This window comes from Grus americana, chromosome 16 (assembly GCF_028858705.1).
Source record: "Grus americana isolate bGruAme1 chromosome 16, bGruAme1.mat, whole genome shotgun sequence".
Lineage (NCBI taxonomy): Eukaryota > Metazoa > Chordata > Aves > Gruiformes > Gruidae > Grus > Grus americana.
Window position 1 is genome coordinate 13,804,287 of NC_072867.1, and position 19,079 is coordinate 13,823,365.

Here is a 19,079-nt window from a genome sequence, read left to right on the forward strand (position 1 = left end):
TGGTTTAAGATTTGGTGTCAAATAGATACAAAATGAACAGTGGCTTGGAACATATCTTTATTAATACCAATTTGTACAAATCTAAGCAGATTTCATAGCAGAAGCATCTCTGTATAGTGACTGTCTATGCAAGATACTTTCTCCTCTCCCTGTTGTTACAGTCAATGGTTTTGGCTGTTTCCCAGAACACACATGCACGGATTGCACAGTGTTTGTGTGTGCTGTCTAAAAAGATGTGACTGGGCAGGGGAGAGTGGGGTTTGAACTGAAGCTGCTGCCATAGATTCTGTGTAAGCTATGACTTTACCACAGTGGCCTTCCCTTTCCCTTGAAGAAAAGGAGAGAGGACAGGCAGGCAACTGGGCTGCAAGGAGGAAGAAAAGCAAAGGAAGGTTGCAGGCGGCTTGTGGGAGAGTCAGCTCTCCGATCCTTTATCCTCAGAGGGGCTGCAGCTAAAATCCATAGTGGATTGATTTAATTGCTCTCATTGATTAACTTACCAGTGCTGCAGGGGAGATGATGTGCTGGTGCCAGTAATTTTTATTTTCTTCCTAAGCCTATAAAACTAGCCTGCTTCTGATTATTGTGTTTTTATTCAGAATAGGTAATCCTAGTGTGATCTTTAAGATGTAAGAGATCAAGGTGAGAAAACAATTGAGGGGATTACTAGTGACAGCCTTGTTTTGGTTTTTTGTAACATTTAGAAACTAGTTTTTTAAAAAACACATTTATTTGCAAGGACTGAGTTATAAACACTTACTGTTTGTTGCTGGCGATGAAGTCTTTTTCTGTTCGGATTATGGTTACAGCCATAAAGCCACCGTTAGTAACCATTGTGATAGTAAAGGCTTCAGGATATTATGTGTAGGCTGTTCTTTCACCTAGCGCTGCCAGTGCTTAGAATTTCTTTTGGAAATACATTTCTTGATTTTTAAAGTCCTTTCTGAGCCTTGGTGTACCATGCAGTCTGAGCTCCAGCTATGGTGAGGGCATGGACTCTGCAGGTTTTATTCTGCTGTTGCATTCAGTCGGTAAGAATATAACAATCACTTAAGAAATCGGATGATTCAGTAAAGCTTTTGTCTGTCTGAGGTCAGCTTTGCAAACAAGGTGATATCACTTTGAAAATGTAACATAGCTGAAATACCATCAATCCTTAAAATTAATGGTGCCTCACAGTAATTGCTGTGGACCGTGTAGTCCATCCTCAGATAGTCCTCTGACAGTGATGCTGTACCACTGTGATGCTGATGGAGCGTCCCAGTGCCTCTGCTGCCGGGCTGTGGCAAGCAGTCAGGACTCACATGAGCCACTCTTCACAAGTCGTAGAGCAAGAGCCTGTATGCACAACACAGTTTATTTCTTATTTAGCCAACCCAGAAACCTCTTGAGAATGTTTCTGGTCCATAATCTTTGGCTCGTTTGCTGATGATGGTGATTGCAAAATGACCTGTTCCACTCAACAAAGCATAAGTTGGCACCGTTACCCTCATTCTTGAGCACTGAATTTAATCTTTGATCTCTGTTATAAAGTAACCGAGAGCTCTGGTTTGCCCCTTGCACAGAAATGGATTCCTTGAAAGTCTTTTATGCCTTCACTTTATTTATTTATTTTTTTACAGTCAAACATATGCTTCTGTAGGATAAGTCAGTTGAAGATGATGCCAGTTAAGGTCACACGTGAAATCAGGAAGGCTCTGTGCGTGTGTGTATGTATCCCCTTCCTCCCCCCCCTCGGTGTTTTACCATGGCACACAGTCACCGAGTCTGGTGTTCTTTCAGGGAGTAAAAAGTATAAAATTAAACACAGGGCTGTGTTATGTTCTGGAATGACAGAAGTGTTAGTTTCTCTGAGTGTGTGCTCTACCAAATCAAATTTTTGTCATGAAACTACAAACCAAAATTGCCCGATGGAAAACACTTGACATGGCAAGACAAACCAGAGGCAGCCACGGACAGAATTAAGATCTATCTTACGCACAACATGTGGTCCCGTAATTACTGACTCTGGTGGTAATGCCATTGCAGATGGTTGTCCAGGCAACGGGAGCCCTGATTCTTTACATATCTTTGTAACCTAAATACTGTAACTGTTTTTACCAAACTACACAGATTACTGAATTTAGCCTTTAGCACTCCAATGACAAAGCTCATGCTCCTCATGCATCAGCAGTGTTTAGCCCACAATGGTAACCACTTTATCAGTCTCCTGTCTCCGTGGCTGGATTACCTGGCAGCAGGAGAGGGCTGCTCTGGCTCCCAGCCCTGATGTGGGGAGCGCACAGAGGCACTTGTGAAACTTTCCTTATCACTCCTGGTGGGAGGCCAGGGGCTGTGACAGAGTTCCCTGTCCCCCAGAAAGTATTTCTCCCACCGCGGATTGTGTAATTCCCACCCCGTATGTGCTACCGCCCATTGCTCTGGTGTGCCCGTGAGCCTGGTTCTCTAGAATTTGTCCGTGCACCTATTTTTGTGCTGTCATCGTGTTCCTGAGCCACCCAAGAAGGCAGCTTGATTCCCAGAGTTTCCAGAAAGCTTCCCAAGCATGACAGTTTTCTTGCTAAAGAAATTTAAAGTGTAGTAATGCAGAGTTACTTGTTTCTGGAAAGTTCTTCTCATGTAGACCCAGCAGCCTCTATAAACCAGCTGTAGGTGGAGCAGCACCATGCACCCTAGCTGTAGCAGTGTGGCACTCTGTGTATGCAGAGAAGGGTAATGATCACACAGTGAAATTCAAGAACTAAAAGGATACCTGAGTGATTTTGTGCTTGGAGGCTGCAGGAGGATTGCATACTGTCATCGTTGCTTTTTCTCATTACTGTACTTATTTTAGAGTTGAAATTTCACTAGGAAACAGGACAATAAACAAAATGGTGTTATGACAGACTTGGTGACTAGGTATCACTGGGGACCTGGTACCTCCTGTTTGTGCTCCTCTGGATGCTCCTCTAGGTACTTGTGTAAATGCCACAGAAGACAGCCCCAGGGCACAGTGTGCGCTTCTCCACAGGAAAGCATTTGGCTGCGCCTGGTGCGAGGAGCTATTTTTACCTCTGTATCAGGGAATTCATTTGGGAGTCTGTGTCTCCAGCTCTACCAGACAGATGTTTCTCCGCAGTTTGGCCTGTGGGTAGATGTAAAACCATCGTTGCCTTATCAGGAGCGGTAGTAACACTGGCAGTGCAGTGGTCTTCAAGGATGCCTCTCAGCATCTCACAGTTAATCAGTTCTATCGTTATGAGTCTGAGCACCGTTGTAGTCAAGGCCTAGTTTTATAAGACTGTTCTGCAAGGAAAACCCAGTGGTGTAACACTTTTCCATGCTCATAACTTGAGCAAGAAAAACCTGTTTTCTCTTTAAATGAAACATTGTGCTTTTCAGTTGTCTTGCTGCATGTCAATCTGCCCGTGCAAGATGCCAGTCTCCAGTGCGGTGGGGCCTGCACTGGGTATGGGATCCTGCTCTAGCACACCCGAGGGAATGCAATAGCAGCCAGCAGCAGCCAGAGCTTCCTCACGCAGTTCCCAGTGAGCACATCTCAGCTAAGACACCCCGCAGCAACCGTGTCCATGATGGTACTGCGGGGCCTAGCTGTGTGTTAGACCCCCTGGTTTGCGTTTCTCTTTAGACATGGTGCATTTTTAGTGTTTTCTTCCTTGCTCTTGTCCAGGGATGTTACTAATTCCTGTATACCTGGAGGTAAGTGGAAAACCCCAACAAGACAGAGGGACATACTAGCCCATTTCTCAGAACGCCACTTTTATCTTGTAACAGGATTAGTGACTTTGTCTGTCTGAAGTTAATCCTTTAAATGTGTTAACTCCAAACAAATGAGTTCCCTATGCTGCTCTGGCCTACACTATAATTAAGCTTTCTATGAACTTAGAGCACTTCTAATGGAAATAGTCATGAAACAGAAAAACCTTTTGTGGCATTTGCTTGATTGCATATCAGTTCATGACTGGTAGAATTAAGATATTCCTGCTGATCCTGGCTGCAGAGTGATTATCTTTGTATGTGCCAGGTAACTCGCTGTTACAATTCTACATCTGTTTACTGACAGGGTAACTGTATGTCAGGATGGCAGCCTCAAATCTGGAGAACCAGCTACAGAGTGCCCAGAAGAACCTGTTGTTTCTCCAACGAGAACATGCCAACACCCTGAAAGGCCTGCACGCTGAGATTCGACGCCTGCAGCAGCACTGCACAGGTAGCGGGGAGAGGATCCCGATGCTGATTTGGTGCTTAATTCTTTTCATGAGAATGGCGTAACAGCTTCCTACTTCAGCTGTGAAACCTCAGCAACAAAGCTGAGGGTATATTTAGGGTGGTCAGCATGTGTCTCGGGCATTAAGCAAAGATTTACTTATTTAAAAAAAAAAAAAGCAACGTGTCACCTGATAAATGCAGTTGTTTTACAGATTTGATAATTTGCAGGGGATCCCCTATTATTGCTTCAGGCGCGGGGAAGAGTTAGTTATATTTTTATTGAAGTATGCAACTGTAAACATGCCCACCAGTGGTGTATGGGGTAGATGATGCTGTTCTAACAAAAATAAACAACTTTTTTCCTCAGATTTAACCTATGAGCTGACTGTAAAGAGTTCAGATCTGTCAGGTAAGGAAAACATCACATTTTTCTTTTAATGTTCATGTTAAACTTCCTCATCTTTTCCAATGTTTGTATTTTCTCCATTACAAGCAGGTGAGAATACCTTGCACTTGGGACGTTGACTTTATAAATTCTAAAGGTATAAGAGTAGTTTTCTACTTCCCAGACTTACTGTTATTTATGAAGTAAATATCACAAGGTCACCTAGGAAATCTTTGAAAGAGCCAGGAATAGAGTGTAGAACTGCTGACTCCTCTCTCTTACTAGACAATCAGTTCCCTGCATGCTGTATGGGGACAGGGAAGGTGAATTTTAGGGGCAGAAGAGCAAGACTATTATTAAAATTTAGCTGGTAATTACACCACAAAGCTTGTACTTACTTTTATATATTTATATATGCTAGATTCTAGTTATTTCAGATGTATTATGTTACCAACAGGTGAAACACAGGAATAAAACACTCCCTGGAAGTAACCTCCTGGCTCAGGGACATGTATGGCAGATGAGAGAGAACACGGGCAAATTTAGCAAAGCAGCTGAGCAGCTTTATTTCTTGATATTGCAATGGTGCTCAGATGCTTCTCATCACGTGATTTTCAGAGTAGGTGATATATCAGTGATGCTGCTGTGTTGATGCTGTGCCAAACTCGGATGCTGCCCAGTGTGGAGGGGACAATACCTAACACTTTACCGTCAGTAGCCTGTGACAAATGGTTATTGGAGAAATTCAGGCTGCTGGTCTCTGCTGAACAGCTGGGAAGCTGTCCTGCTGTAATAACCAAGGGAAGAGTGACAAAATCGCCCTGCGGGGCTGTATGGCATGAGGGCGGGGGTGCTGAGACGGGTCAGCTTACCTTTTCCTGATGGTGGAAGAACCCCTAGTGCTATGTGGTGATGTCACACTCTTGTGAAGAGAAGGCAGCCAGGCTTGGGCACCTAATCCCCACAGAGACTTCTGTGGCAGCAAGGTGCACCCCTGCTTCAGAGTCACAGGCTTCAGCTGCCCACAGAGGGGTAAAGCTAAAGCCTGAGCGTGTCTTCCTGGTGAGCTGTGACAGCTGCTCCATTACTCGCTCCAGCCAGTCTGGCATTTGCAGTGGGCGAAGTTCCTCTTAATAACCAAGAGGATTTGCAAAATGTGGAGCCATTTCAGTGTTTTGAGCAAGTTCGGATTCTGTAATCCCTGTTCCCAGAACACGTGAAGCATCTCTACTTTGTATCAACACCATTAAACCATGGTGAGTGGCACTAGCTTGTCATCATTTGCTTAAAAGCTGCTGTGGTGCTTCTGCAGATGAAGTCGTTTTAAGATTATTAGCTGAAGTCAGTCTTTGTGATTTCTCCTATGGCTTTGGGAAGGCAAAAGGAACCCTGTTGCACTATTTTACTTAGTGGCTATTGTTAACTTGAAACACTTCTGCTTTTCCTATTCTTCTAGGAAATGGTAGTTCAAGAAGTGATGAACTCAAAAGAAAGTGTGAAGATCTTGAAGCTCAGCTGAAAGTCAAAGAGGCTGAAAATAATGAGTTACTGAAAGAACTTGAACAAAAGAATGCGATGATAATGGTGCTGGAAAACACTATTAAAGAAAGAGAAAAGAAGTATTTGGAAGAGTTAAAAATGAAAAGCCATAAGCTCAACATGTTGTCGAGTGAACTAGAGCAGAGAGCGAGCACTATTGCTTATTTAACTTCTCAGCTGCATGCTACTAAGAAGAAGCTGATGAGCTCAAGTGGGACTTCAGAGGGGACCCCTTCTGGCAGTCCTGTGTTGTCCAACTATAAGCCGTCCCCTCCCAAAGATAAACTGCCGGAGACTCCACGGCGCAGAATGAAGAAGAGTCTGTCGACACCACTGAACCCTGAGTTCGAAGAGGCCTACAGAATAGGATCCGATAGCCGGAAGCTGCTGTTAAGAGAGCCTGTGGATGCCATGCCTGATCCCACTCCCTTTCTCTTGGCCAGGGAAACGGCAGAGGTACATCTTATTAAGGAAAGGCCGTTAGTTATTCCACCGATTGCCTCAGATCGTGCATCCGGTGAATCGCACAGCCCAGCCCGAGAGAAGCCACACAAGGCGCACATCGGGGTGGCGCATCGCATCCACCACGTTGCGCCATCCCAGCCTCAGCCAGAGGTGGAAACGCTGGCGGTGGATCAGGTCCATGGAAGCAAAGTGGTCAGAAAGCACTCAGGGACAGACAGAACTGTTTGAGTAAAAATCACTGCTCTACTCTGTTGCTGTTCATGCACTGTGACCCTGTAGGATAAATAGCACCTGCAGTAAAATTTCTTTTGATGCCCCATGCATGCCAAACTTCTTCCAGATACATCATTAATAGATTATGCTCCTCTAATGAAACCTAATATGACTGTGTTCATATGGCAAGGTATATAACTACTAAATGCTGTGGCCAAATCAGGGGTACCTGACTGCTTGCTTCTGAGCACTGCTCCATTTATTGTAACTACACATGTGGACAAAGGCACAGGCTGCAGGCTGCATTATTACTCGATATTAGTGAAAACAAACTTAACTATAAACCTGCAGCAGTATGTATTGGCTGTCAACATTTGAACTAGCAGTGGTTCTTTTGTCTTCACTGTGTATGTAAGCACTAACCTCCATGACAAAGCCTTTCTCACGGTAGCATTGAAAATAATGCAGATGTACATACACTTTAAAATGAACGAAGGACATCTTTTCCTGCACACGCACATGCTCTCAATTGCAAATTGTGTTCATAGTTTCTCAGTCCTGAGTCCCAGCGAGCATTACTTGATTAATCTTAAGTACCTTGGTTTGTGGCTTTGTTCAAATAAAAAATGGGGAGGGGGATAAAGCACTCAAGGGTTAGTGATCCTCATAGGAAAAAGTATGAACACTGGATTGTTTTGGTTTTTGTTTGGTGGGTTTTTGTTTTTTAATTGAATGGCTTCATTACACATTTCATACTAGTCAGTACACTGCACTGTAACACCTTCCCTACTGGCTCAGAGCTCCTTTTCCAGGGAGATATCGTACCTGGCGATCCAATATGGAAATAGTTTGTTATGCTCTAACCTGCACTTTTTTTGTAAAGGGATTATTTTTGTTTCCTGAAAACTTTAGACTTGTTCTGGGCATCAGACAGTGCTGGCTTCTGCCAGCTTAGAAACCTCAGCTGTCCCTCTAAAATGTGTGTATTTAGTTTTAACTGATTTAACCAATTCGTACAGGAGGAGAACCTGGCATCCTTGATTTTTATCCTTGTGGACTGGGACGGACTTGCCTTGCACTTGCCCTGGTTCCCCTACTCCTTTCTAGTAAGCAACAGGTAGCCCCTATAGCTGTTGAGACTACTTGATTATTTTTTCTTTTTTTTTTTTTTTCCCCCTAGGAAAGAAAGGCATACTGTGAGCTGTGAGAGTATGTAATTTTGGGAAAGGAGCACAAATTTGACCATTTTTCTTAAAATTCTGATCAGCACCTCCAGCTCACCTCTGCTTCACTCCTGTCTGCAGCCTCTGAGTAGGACATGCAAGACACAATGGCTCCCAAATGCTGCTAAGCTTATGATGTGCCTTCAAAAACTTGGAACACATAATCTCTGTGAAAGCTGATGAAGGATCCCTGCCTGCCCTTTTTCCTCCCCTTGCCAGCTGTAGTCTGTCCCTCTTGAGCTTTTTCTGCAGCTGCGTGTCGGTGTGTGTCTCCCTCTGGAGCTCTGGATCACTCTGTCAGCTGCCCCCACGCAGGCGCTGGCAGGATGACAAAAGCTGTTCTTCTTAACTGTGGTACTGCATGACAACTTCCAGCAGGGTTGTTCCCAGCCAGAGAGGGTTTGAAGCCCCACTACCCTGAGGCCTCCTCTGCCCTGCCCCGTGCACTCTCGCTGCTCAGTCACTTGCTGTTCTGAAGCCCAAGACAGACTCCTCACTGTTACGCCTTGCCAGCTGCGTGGTAGGATTTGGTTCGTGAATGGTGGGGAGGGGTAGGGAAAAAGCCGAGTTCCTGGAAAATGGTTGGTTAAAGAAAGTTTGTAATTCTGTGGTTTACTATTTTTAAGTGTATTGCATTAACCAGCAGTGGTTTGGGGTTTTTTTGGTTGTTGTTGCCGTATTTTTATGGCTATCTATTGTATGACTGATCTACCCTGCCACTTGTTCAAGGATGATGGAAGGCACCACTTCTCAGCACAGCGGAAGTGATGCTTTGGGCAATTAAAAACATTTCTTACAACCACATGGGCAAACCTTAGTCTTTGTGTGTGCGAGACTAACTTATTACCGCTTCTGTATGCACAGACCTGCTTGGAGCCTTTTTAAAAGGAAATGTAAATTATGAAAAACACTTTCCTCTTCAACTGTGTTTATTGATGGTACTGGCTTGGTTGTATTGTGCTATTTAAAGTCAGGTGTGCCTGAGTGAACAGCACCCCACCCATGGCGCTGAATCTCTGCCCAGTTTGGTTATTTTTCCTTCCTCCCCCCCCTCCCCCCCATCAAAAGAGTTGGATTCTGGGGGGGAGGGAATCTACTGCCAACTTCAACCTGTCAGTCTGCATTCAAGGTGAGACAAACGCCTTGCAGGACCCAATGGGAAATGTGCTTTGTAGTGTAAAGATCAGCTTCAAAAACAAGGCCAGCTCCCATGGCATTCCTTCTCAGAGAGGTTGTGTACACAGGTGTCCGGAGGGTGTTCTAAAAGACATGGAGAAAAGAAGGATGCTGAGTAGTGCTTGAAGTGGAAACAAGAAGGGTCTCTAGGAGAGATGACTCTTTTCAGAAATTCACTTTTTTTTTGTTACAAGTCTTAAATAACTGATAGCCAGAAAATGTAAATGTCCTTTATGTCACTAACTGGTTATGGGAAATAATGAAAAGAGTAGAGGGACTGTAAGAGTGTCCCAAGGTAGTTCCATGCTGCCTAAATGGAAAAGAGGCAACAAATGTATTAGCCCTCTTGAGGGAAACCCCTAGAAAAGAAAAGCTTTAATGATGACTAATGTAAGAAGTGTTAAACTGCATACTTTATACACCAGTGGTAATGATAGACCTGCTTGTGCTAAGAGGGAAGGCACTACCGGACATGGAGTGGTACCTGGAGCTTGAGCCTGTGTGCTTCAATAGGGATTATCTTCAGAATGGGCAACTCCACCACCAGGACCCCAGGCTTGCTTTTGGCAAGGCAGCTGTGCTCTGTGTCCCAGTCTGCTCCCTCCAGAAACAGCCCAGAAACAAAGCAGCCTGGGAAGGCAGAAAATGCAAAAGCTCCTGTAAATTGAGCTACTAAAAAAAAAAAATAACAGTCTAAGACAACTGTTGTTTCTGCAGTAGCTGTCTTTGGCAACCACAAGCAGGACAAAACTCACTTCAGCATTCCAGACTGCAAGCTACACAGAGGTACATTTACTGATGGTTGGTTTTATACAGCCGTGACCTACTCTGTGTAAATTTTTTTTTCACATTAAAATTGTCTCAGTTGCATTACGTATGATAAACATTATTAGGAATAAATACTGATGTGCTTGCAGTTTTCTTCCCCACAGTGGGCACCATCCTCCCAATTCCTTGCCCAGGCAAAAGCCAAGTTGTAAGAGCTTTTTAACTCCTGTGGGACTGCTCTGGAGATCCCTAACAAAAGGTGAAGGGTTGGGATAAAGTTGTTCTGGTACCAATCCCATTTTGATGAGATGGTAGTAAATAAAGAATAGTCTAGGTAAGCCCTTGAGGTGACTGCTTTTTAACTGGAAAGTTAGATTTAGCAAAACCAACCAGCTTTTTCTTTTCTCTCCTCTGTTCCCAGTCAGGTCTAGCACTCAAGAGTTGCTTAGCTGTCCCTTTACCCAGTGTTTGTTATACTTGGTAATTAGAGGAGTGCTAGTCATAGAACTGTCATGAAGAGATATTTATACAGTACTTGTATTTACATACTTGTATTTACTTGGTTTAAATACATTCCAATATATTATTTGTGGTGTAACTAGGTCTTTATAAACCTGCTAGGACCAGGGATCTTCTAGCCATTAAGAAAAAAGGAGAGAGAATAAGCATGAGGGAGAGGTGTAAGTTCAAACACATGCATGTGGGTGAAAACAGCTGAAGGAAGAGGACAATGCTTTGCGCATGCAGCAACTCAGCAGGAAAGCAGAACCCAGAACACAGCAACTTCCCAGCTTGCTATGATATGGGCTGTGAAATGCATAACCAAGGGTCTTGTCTGTGGGGTATAATCCAAGTAATTCACTCACTATACCAGGCAATTTCTCTCTCTCTCCCCCTCTCACCAATTAACTACATTATTTTTGCCAAATGATAGAAACACCTACCCTGAGTAGCCCCTTCAGTGATGTCTTCTGCAGTCTGGTACTTGGTGACCTCTGTGTAGAGGGTGGAGTGATCCAGGGGCCACTTGTTTTTCCTGCAGGTGGCTTGAACAAGAGCTGTCAGGTAAGATTCGGGGACATGCAGGCCTGAGAGCCACATGGCCTTGGGGTCCTGCTCCGTAACCTGCAATCACAAACAAGCTGCAACACCTGCTCCTCCCACCACACCTGGTAGTCAGCCCAGAGGCTAATGCTCTTAAAGATGAGCCAGTGGCTAGCCTGTCTTGCATCCACAGTCATACACTCATTCATTATCGTTCTAGGTGGTGATTGGTGTTAGTTTGAGTAACTTAGCGACAGCAGTATGTGTTCACTGACTTCTGCACCAATTTGCACAGTGGATCATGGAGATTAACAACACAAAAAGCTTTCTGGAGGCACTCACCCAGCTGGTGTACTGGTTATACCGAGCTCTAAAGAAAATAATCCAGTTTCCAAGTGTTTTGAGTGTGTCGGGGGCCAGCCGCCGCCAGATTCCAGGAATCTGTCCATTAAAGAGAGCCCGAGCCACATCATCCAGCTCACTGCTCATTCCAACCTCCCCAGCCAAGGCCTGGAAAGACAGCGTGCACCTGAGTGCCAGCCTGGGGCAGGCAGAGCCTGACTGATTGCCTCTAGTTGCTGTGAGCAGCAGTAGTTCTGTATGTTCTTACTTACACGTTGCAGCTCAGCCAATGACTTTGCCATTCGAATGATCAGCTTATTAAAACGTTCCAGTTCCTGCAACAGCACCACAGTTGTGGGGGATATGTGTGGTCCAAAACCTTTCCGTATCTGGTTGAGATCGAAGACTTGCGGTATTTTGTTTTCTATATCCTTGGCAACATTTGCAATATATTCATCTCGACTAATTCCTGTACCAGTTTCACCTGAAACAAAAACGAGTTAGTGAGACTAAATCTGCATAGGTTACCCCTTCTATCATTAATTCTCTGAGAGCAGACTCGCCTTTTGGCATCAAAGTCTCGCACCCTCTGCAAGCACTGACGCTTGCACCAGAAGGCTCCCTGCGTGCCTTGGCCGTGTGCCGAACTGCTTGCATGCCGGCAGGGCTCAGCATGCTTGACTCCCCTCCCAGCTCCCCCCTGCTCCCCAAGGCCCTGACACAATCTCACCATGTCCCTGTGTGCAAAACCCTCCACCCACCAGCCCGTGGATCCCCTGCTGGCGCCTGCACTGCCCCATGCAGCGTGCAGGCAGCAGGACAGGCTGCAGCACCCAGGCCAGGACCCAGTACCCCTGAGGTGCGCTGTAGCATGGCTGGCATCACAGCCCTGTGGCAAGGAGCTCATCACCTCGCTGTTTCTTATTTACAAAACCAATTCAAAGTAATGGAGCACACACACCTGTCTGAGGCTGCAGCTCAAGAAGATGAGACCACATATCACGAACAGCTTGTGTATAATAGCCAATCTCAGCATTTGCATGAAGACCAAATACCTCTGGAGTATTAGCAAGTGGCAGAGATTCTATCGCCTCTGCAATACAAAACCAGGCTTCCTGAAGATGCGATATATTAAACCACAACTACTGTGCAAATAAATACTGCAGAGAATTCCATGAGCAATTTTTGTTATTTCTCTGCTTGAAAACAATCAACTGCTATAGCTGCTGTTGAAACATTGCAAGGATCAAATAAACATTTTTTTAAGCATATAACACACACCCAACATCCCCCCTCCCCTGTGGAAATGTATCACTTAATAATAACAAAATTAACGTGCTGTTTACCTGGGGATTGTTTGTTGTGGGTTTTTTTTTTTTTAAAAGAAATGAGGAGCTGGCTGGTAAGCTTACATTAACAGGGATGCTTGCATAAAGCAAGAACCGTATCAGCAGTGGCCTATAACATTGCAACACGCACACATGCATGCACGCTGCCTGATGTTCCGTTCAACTTCTCATATCCAGCAATGGTCATATGGAGAGAATGCAGACTGTAAGTAGACCTTTTTTTTTGTTTTTTTAATGCTAACTAACTTAAGTGGTAGGAAAAGCATTTCTTACCAACGAAGTCATCTTTTACAGTCCCTTGTGGAATTTTATAATCAACCTTGTCATTTTTATAAAAATGAAACACTTGGAATGTGTCAAATATGAAGTCACCAAGGTACTCATCCATATAGACGGTCAGAATGCGCCGATCAAAGCTATCAATTGCACGCCCACCATACATAACCTAGAAATGAGTTACATCAGTGTTATAGCACTGGGGGCAGCAAATATTGTTAGTTTAAAAAAAAAAAAAAAATCACTGAAAGGTCCAAACCACTATTGGCTTTTGCTTTTGACTGCATGGTAGAATGCTGTCTCCTGAAGGAATAGCAAGTACATTGGGGGAACAAGCAGGAGGCACTCGGACCTAGTCTGGAGACAGCTGCTGTGGGCCACTCCTCACCACCAGTCCTGGTGATTTACGTGCACCAGTACGTAGCTCCTTAGCTTATGCTCAGCTCTGATTAAGTGCTGCAAAATAACAGCTTTCTACAGGGTTTCATGTCACAGCAGCTACACTGAACTGGCCAGCTACTGCACATCTCCCATTTAGCCCAGCAAGAACTCTAGAGATCTGTGTGTACAGCTCTCCCATCAGCAACACTCCACTGTGCTAATAATACTGTAAAGTTGTGCTGTTCAGTATCTTTCCTCAGAGAATCCCAAGGGCGTTCTCACTAAAATTAATTAAGCACCAGAACTCCCCTGTTGTGCAGTTACACACAATGGCCCAATTTCATTGAGACAATGAGATTAAGTGACTTGTTCAGGGCTACACAGGAGTTTCCAGAGAGCCCAGGAGAGATTCTCAGCCAGCTCTCCTGGATGATACAGCCCATGCAGAAAGGAAGCTTCATTGATCTGGATTCTTTTACCACCAAGTGTTCCTTAGTGACATTGTAGGCACTCACCTCACCAATAAGATATTTGAGACTGCTCCAGGGGATATTATCGTCATTTTGTTGGAAAGCTTTCGTCAAGTATGTGTTAAGAATTTCCATGCAGACCTAATAAAGTTGTTGGAACATGTGAGATATAAGAAGAGTCATAAATCAGCTATACATATCCATAGATTTGATTTAACGTAGTTCTTGTTTGAAAACTATCAATCATTTCTTTCTCAAATAATTAAAAAGTTAAGCATAAATCCTCTTAAGAAAAGAAAGCCAGGAGAGAGGCAATATAAACTTGAAGGACTGGGAATCTGATTAATTTTTAGTGGCCAAAATCGACATAGAAGATTGGGCGTCTACATGACTTAGTCCACAGCAGCAGAAAAAAGTGAGGCAAAATGTTATTGTGAGCAAGCCATTGTAATTATCTTCTTACCTGGAAATCAGATTCATTAAAATCATATGGGACGTTCCAGCCAACTTTCCCAAACTTCCTTCTCTCCTGAACCACAGCATGGAAAAACGCCAAGACGTAGACTAAGGGTTTGAAGGCAGGATGTGGGCACTGCTCTAAGGCTTCCTGGGGAATTTTGAAGTAGGTGGCTCTCATATTCAGTTTCAGACCATTAGGTGGTTCTGTCACAACCTATCAAAATAATTAGAGAAGCCATCAATTACTGGATAGCCTCAGGAAAATAAGCTGTAAATATATCATGCTCTCTAAGTAAGCTATACAAGGCAAGCTTGAAAACTTCTGACAGCTTTCCAAATTCATACCAATATGGAATTATTTTTTAAATTTATCAAGGTAAACACACATACGTAAAAAGAAACTTGGTATTATTTTAGAAAGAGTCATGTTATTGGAAAGACATTAATATTTATCATACTTGAAGATCTAATTTACTGAAATATCAGTACTTTACACATTTTGGTGTGTCCTACATATCCCCACAGTAAGATGGCTTAACGGTCTTTGATATGGCTTTACTGATGATCAAACTGAGGCAGAGGCAGCTTCCTGGCAGCTTTTTCAAAGCACTATAAAACCTCTGTTCTCACTGCTCATGGCTAGACCTAGAAAGTGCATATTTGCAGTCTTTTAAAGATACACTCATGCTCACTCCAGAGCTGTCATTGCTACACTAGAGCACATATTGGGTGGATCTTTCACGCCACTGCTTTCAAATCTGTGAAATAAAATAATTATGTTTACATGCCTGGTTCACCACAACAGAAGTTAAAGCAGCCACAGATAAGAACATTAGGACAGCATCATGCCTTGTGCCTTCAAAATAATCAGCTCAGCTTGCTTGTGATAAATGCTGCAGCCTGAAGTAGCAGCTGGAAACCATTATCCTATTACAATGTCTGCTCAACTGGCACTATTGCCAGGCTAGACACAGACCTCAGTTCTGCACTTCAGCATCAGGACTGACAGGACTATTTCTGTCTCTCTGGATATTCCTCACTTGTGGTGGCATGTGAGCCTAAAGAGCATTTGTCACATTGTCACATTTCCAGGTTTACTCACAAACCTCTACTCCGAAATAACTGCTTCAGGAAAGAAAAAAAAATGATGAAGAGCTTTCACCCAAAGGAAAAATCACCGTAAGATAAACAGATGATGAAAAAAGGATTTGGCTTATAAAGACAAAAAGCTAGCACAGAGAGCCCAAGTCAACATGCTGCATTCAGGTCCCAAAGCCAGTCTGCGTTGCGGAATAAGAACAGGAGGACGTGCCCCCTGGCTGGGGTTTCCCCACTGCACAGTACCTTTAATGACTTCTGCAGTATTCCAATTGGGAAGCCCTTGGTCGGGTCAGTAGTCAGCCAGAGGCGAAAGTCTGGGTGAGGCTTTGTAATTTTCTCCAGTGCCTTCTCCAGATTGACAAGCCACCTCACCAAAAGGTGACAGTTCTGCAGCATTAGCCACTCTCCACGAACCACCACATTCTCCAGCATCTGCAAAGCAATCTTAAGAGAAGGAAAAAACTGTCTATGAGTAACTCTCCCTTTAACCAGTAAGCAAACTGTCTCCGGTGGGTTAGTGCAATGGATTTCTTCCTGCTAGCAAGCACACTCAGCCTCTTAGCTAGTTTTAGTAGACTTACCAGAACACTCCTTGCTGAGAACAGACCTTTTCCAAGATGTTGCTCTGAGATGCTTTTTTTATTTCGTTAATTCCTTTTGAAATCAAAAGTCATGCAGAGCACTGAAGTATTTCAAAACAGCACAAAAGCGTGGATGGCTCAAAAGAGGGTGAAGATCAAAGCCTAGGAAGTGGTGGTCTAAATGAATCTAACAGGAGTTCTCCCACTGACGGAATTCACAGCAAATTCAGTCAGCTGCTAAGCTTTGGACATCCCTGCCTTAGTGTCAGTAACAAAATGGAAAGCTACAGGAAAGAGAGCAGCAGGGTATCTTTTTGGTAGCAAACACTAACTTCCAGTGAACTCATGTCCATACACAGAGACACAGGGTCACCGATTAACCTTTGAAAGGATGCAGAGTAACATCTTTTCAGCTCAACTATTTTTTAACAGACGACAATATCATTTGGATTCAATCAGCCAAATGCCCCTTTCATGTTACAGGAAAGCATTACTCCCAGGCTGGCAAATTGTATGCTATGTCTGAACCGCAAAGTAACTCCCTCTAAAATGGGGCAGGCCTTTGGAACGGGAATTCGAACAAGCCCACATCAGGAGCATGATTTGAGTTCACAGACTAACTGCTGCCCACAGCATGTCCCTCCCCTCCCACCAGAGTTACCTGTTCCTGGCCTTGTCCCATGGCTAGCAATTTGAGTCTATCCCCTCCAAAGCCTGTCCTCTCAGCCAGTTTCATGAGGTCACTGACAGGATCAGAGCCAGGACTTAAGATAAAAACGACCGGTGAGTAAGGACTGCTCTGCTCAAAGATAGCTTCAAAGCTGATCACAGGGGGCTGCACATACCTGGCAGGAAAAGAAGCACAATAAACTACTAATTTGCACAAGAGCGGCCATCTTGTGTAAAACAGGACTTTTACACAAACATCAAAGCTCTTTGCAGACTGCACATAGAAACAATAGAGACAAATCATGTGCTGTTGTTTTTAAGCAAATTACAAAATTGTTTCCATAGTTGATTACAACTCCAATTCTGTGGGAAATACCTGAATGGTGTGATTCAGATTTGAAAGAAGGGAGTGACTTACTTCTCACTCATTGTTAGAGTAACATAGTCCGTTACTGCCCGATAGAGCCGGTCCACCCGGAAACACCGTAAAAGTAGGAGTTTCTGAAAGTTTGTGAGATCGTTCTGGTACTGCATGGGGAAGGGCATCTGCTCCAGAGCATCTGTATCATACCACTGGCAAGAAAAGATGGGAGACAATGCAAATGGATCAAATTACTCTATCAATGAAATTACAAGGAAAGCAGACAAAAGCAATTTGATTAACGAGGGGCCAAGAGACACAAGGAGAACAAAGAATAAAGTCAACCAGCTGCAAAGAAATATTAAAAGATTAAGTGAATGTAAAAAATTCAACTTCTTCTAGTCCAGAAACACATTTGTACTTTCATTTTATGTCAAGTAATTCTCTGAAGATACAGAAAATAGCATCTCAAGCAAAAAGTATTAACAGATTGCTTACAGAAAGACTTCTTATAAAGCAAGATGACATGGAATGAAACTAAAGGCAGAACAAAGGAGTCTGTGTTTGTAACTAGCCTATAGAACTCCCTGCCACAAGAAGATCACAGTACAATTTAGCAGTACAAAAATAACGGTGAAATGTTGACTGTTGAAATCAACAGCAAAAACTCCACTGACTTCAACAGGGCAAATAACTCATCTAAGGCATTTGACTTGAAAATAAAAAAATCTACAGTATACCAGGGAAGATTTTGTTTGTTTGTTTTTTAAATAATAAGAGCCCTAATTCTTCTGGAAATAAGCAAATCACTAACTGAGGTCAAGAAGAAAAGCAAGGCCTTGACAGAAAAAGCCAGTGGCGACATGCCTCCTGCCAAGCGCTATGGCACATTGCATCATACTTGAACATTTAATACCCATAGAAAAACAAGAAGAGAAAACAGGATTGCCGAAAAGCACGTACATTTTTCCATACATCTGGATTTTTTTCCACATCATCTGGAAGCGATTCAAATTTCTCGGGAAATAGTTCAGACAAGCGAATTAGGTCTTCCCAGCCTTGATCTGGAAGCCAAGCATACGGTTTCTTTCGTGCACTCTTCTCCAGGGAAATATTGCCTAGTCACATTCAGAAACCAGAGTGAATTTCCATGTCATAAATTCTCCAATACATGACCACACATACAGTCCCACTGCACAGAGGAACCAATTGGAAATTTGTTTCTGGGAGCACTATAAGATTGAACTGGTCTGCTTAAGAAAACATGGCATTTTACAAGCACTTGCAAAAGCCAGTTTTATCTTTGCAAACATTTCTAAAATTATTTATACATAGTCAGATAATAACTAAAGATTATTTTCTCAGGTAACATCCTAACAATTAGCTAATGTGAGATGTGTCAACATCTGCAGAGAAAGATTAGCCTCTTTGCTGTTTAGCAAAGTGAAAAAAATAGAAATAGCAGAATCCACAATTTGTGTAAAACAACACAGTTCAGCTATCTTCAGTAGTTTCTCTAGGTGCTAGCTCTTACAGTAAATCAAATCTAGTCAAAAATCTCTTTTAGCTACTGCTACATGTCACTATATAATTATTTTTATATATATATATATATATTTTCACTTTACCTTTCAAAAAGAACTCAAGTTCTTCTTGTGGAACTCTGCCATCAGCTTGTTCTATCCTGACAGTCATATTAAAGGAGAACAGTAACTTGTGCTTCTCAAACAAACCTACATTAAAAGGACAATATTTTCAAAAATCAGCTGCTAAAACTTGTGGAACTGGAGTCTTTAAATCCACATCCTGCATCTGGTCATTCCACAAAGATCAAGGTGATCAAAGATGGGGCTTTGGATCAGGCTTAGAGTCAAAACAGCATCTGTGAGCTACATCCAGGGATGTGAGATCCATAGCTGCAATTTACCATTCGTAACTGTATTAGGAAAAGCATTTCTTTCAAAGTTACATTGGTAATCCGCAGTTTCTTCAAACAGAGATAGCAGGGAGTAAAGTGTAAACTAGAACAAATGCTGAGAACTGAACATTAGTGAATTCGCTGGTTGGT

General features: G+C 43.2%; 2 protein-coding genes across 7 annotated transcripts in view; one reads left to right on the forward strand and one right to left on the reverse strand.

Moving 5' to 3' along the window:
* Positions 1–8,836, forward strand: part of CCDC92 (coiled-coil domain containing 92) — a 73,288-nt gene extending 64,452 nt beyond the window's left edge. For all 6 annotated transcript variants that reach the window (XM_054844509.1, XM_054844508.1, XM_054844506.1 and 3 more), the window contains 3 exons: positions 4,064–4,210; positions 4,577–4,618; positions 6,051–8,836. In XM_054844509.1, coding sequence (XP_054700484.1) covers positions 4,081–4,210; positions 4,577–4,618; positions 6,051–6,826 — 948 coding nt within the window. In that variant the 5' untranslated portion in view covers positions 4,064–4,080 and the 3' untranslated portion in view covers positions 6,827–8,836. The remainder of the gene's footprint in view (positions 1–4,063; positions 4,211–4,576; positions 4,619–6,050) is intronic.
* The window catches only part of DNAH10 (dynein axonemal heavy chain 10), a 57,529-nt gene continuing 46,408 nt past the window's right edge, over positions 7,959–19,079 (reverse strand). The window contains exons 64-77 of the mRNA XM_054844502.1: positions 18,640–18,744; positions 17,975–18,129; positions 17,069–17,223; positions 16,643–16,826; positions 15,644–15,844; positions 14,304–14,513; positions 13,886–13,981; positions 12,987–13,158; positions 12,326–12,457; positions 11,637–11,848; positions 11,365–11,532; positions 10,923–11,103; positions 9,695–9,840; positions 7,959–9,294 (exon numbers count right to left, since the gene is read on the reverse strand). Coding sequence (XP_054700477.1) covers positions 9,148–9,294; positions 9,695–9,840; positions 10,923–11,103; positions 11,365–11,532; positions 11,637–11,848; positions 12,326–12,457; positions 12,987–13,158; positions 13,886–13,981; positions 14,304–14,513; positions 15,644–15,844; positions 16,643–16,826; positions 17,069–17,223; positions 17,975–18,129; positions 18,640–18,744 — 2,264 coding nt within the window. The 3' untranslated portion in view covers positions 7,959–9,147. The remainder of the gene's footprint in view (positions 9,295–9,694; positions 9,841–10,922; positions 11,104–11,364; positions 11,533–11,636; positions 11,849–12,325; positions 12,458–12,986; positions 13,159–13,885; positions 13,982–14,303; positions 14,514–15,643; positions 15,845–16,642; positions 16,827–17,068; positions 17,224–17,974; positions 18,130–18,639; positions 18,745–19,079) is intronic.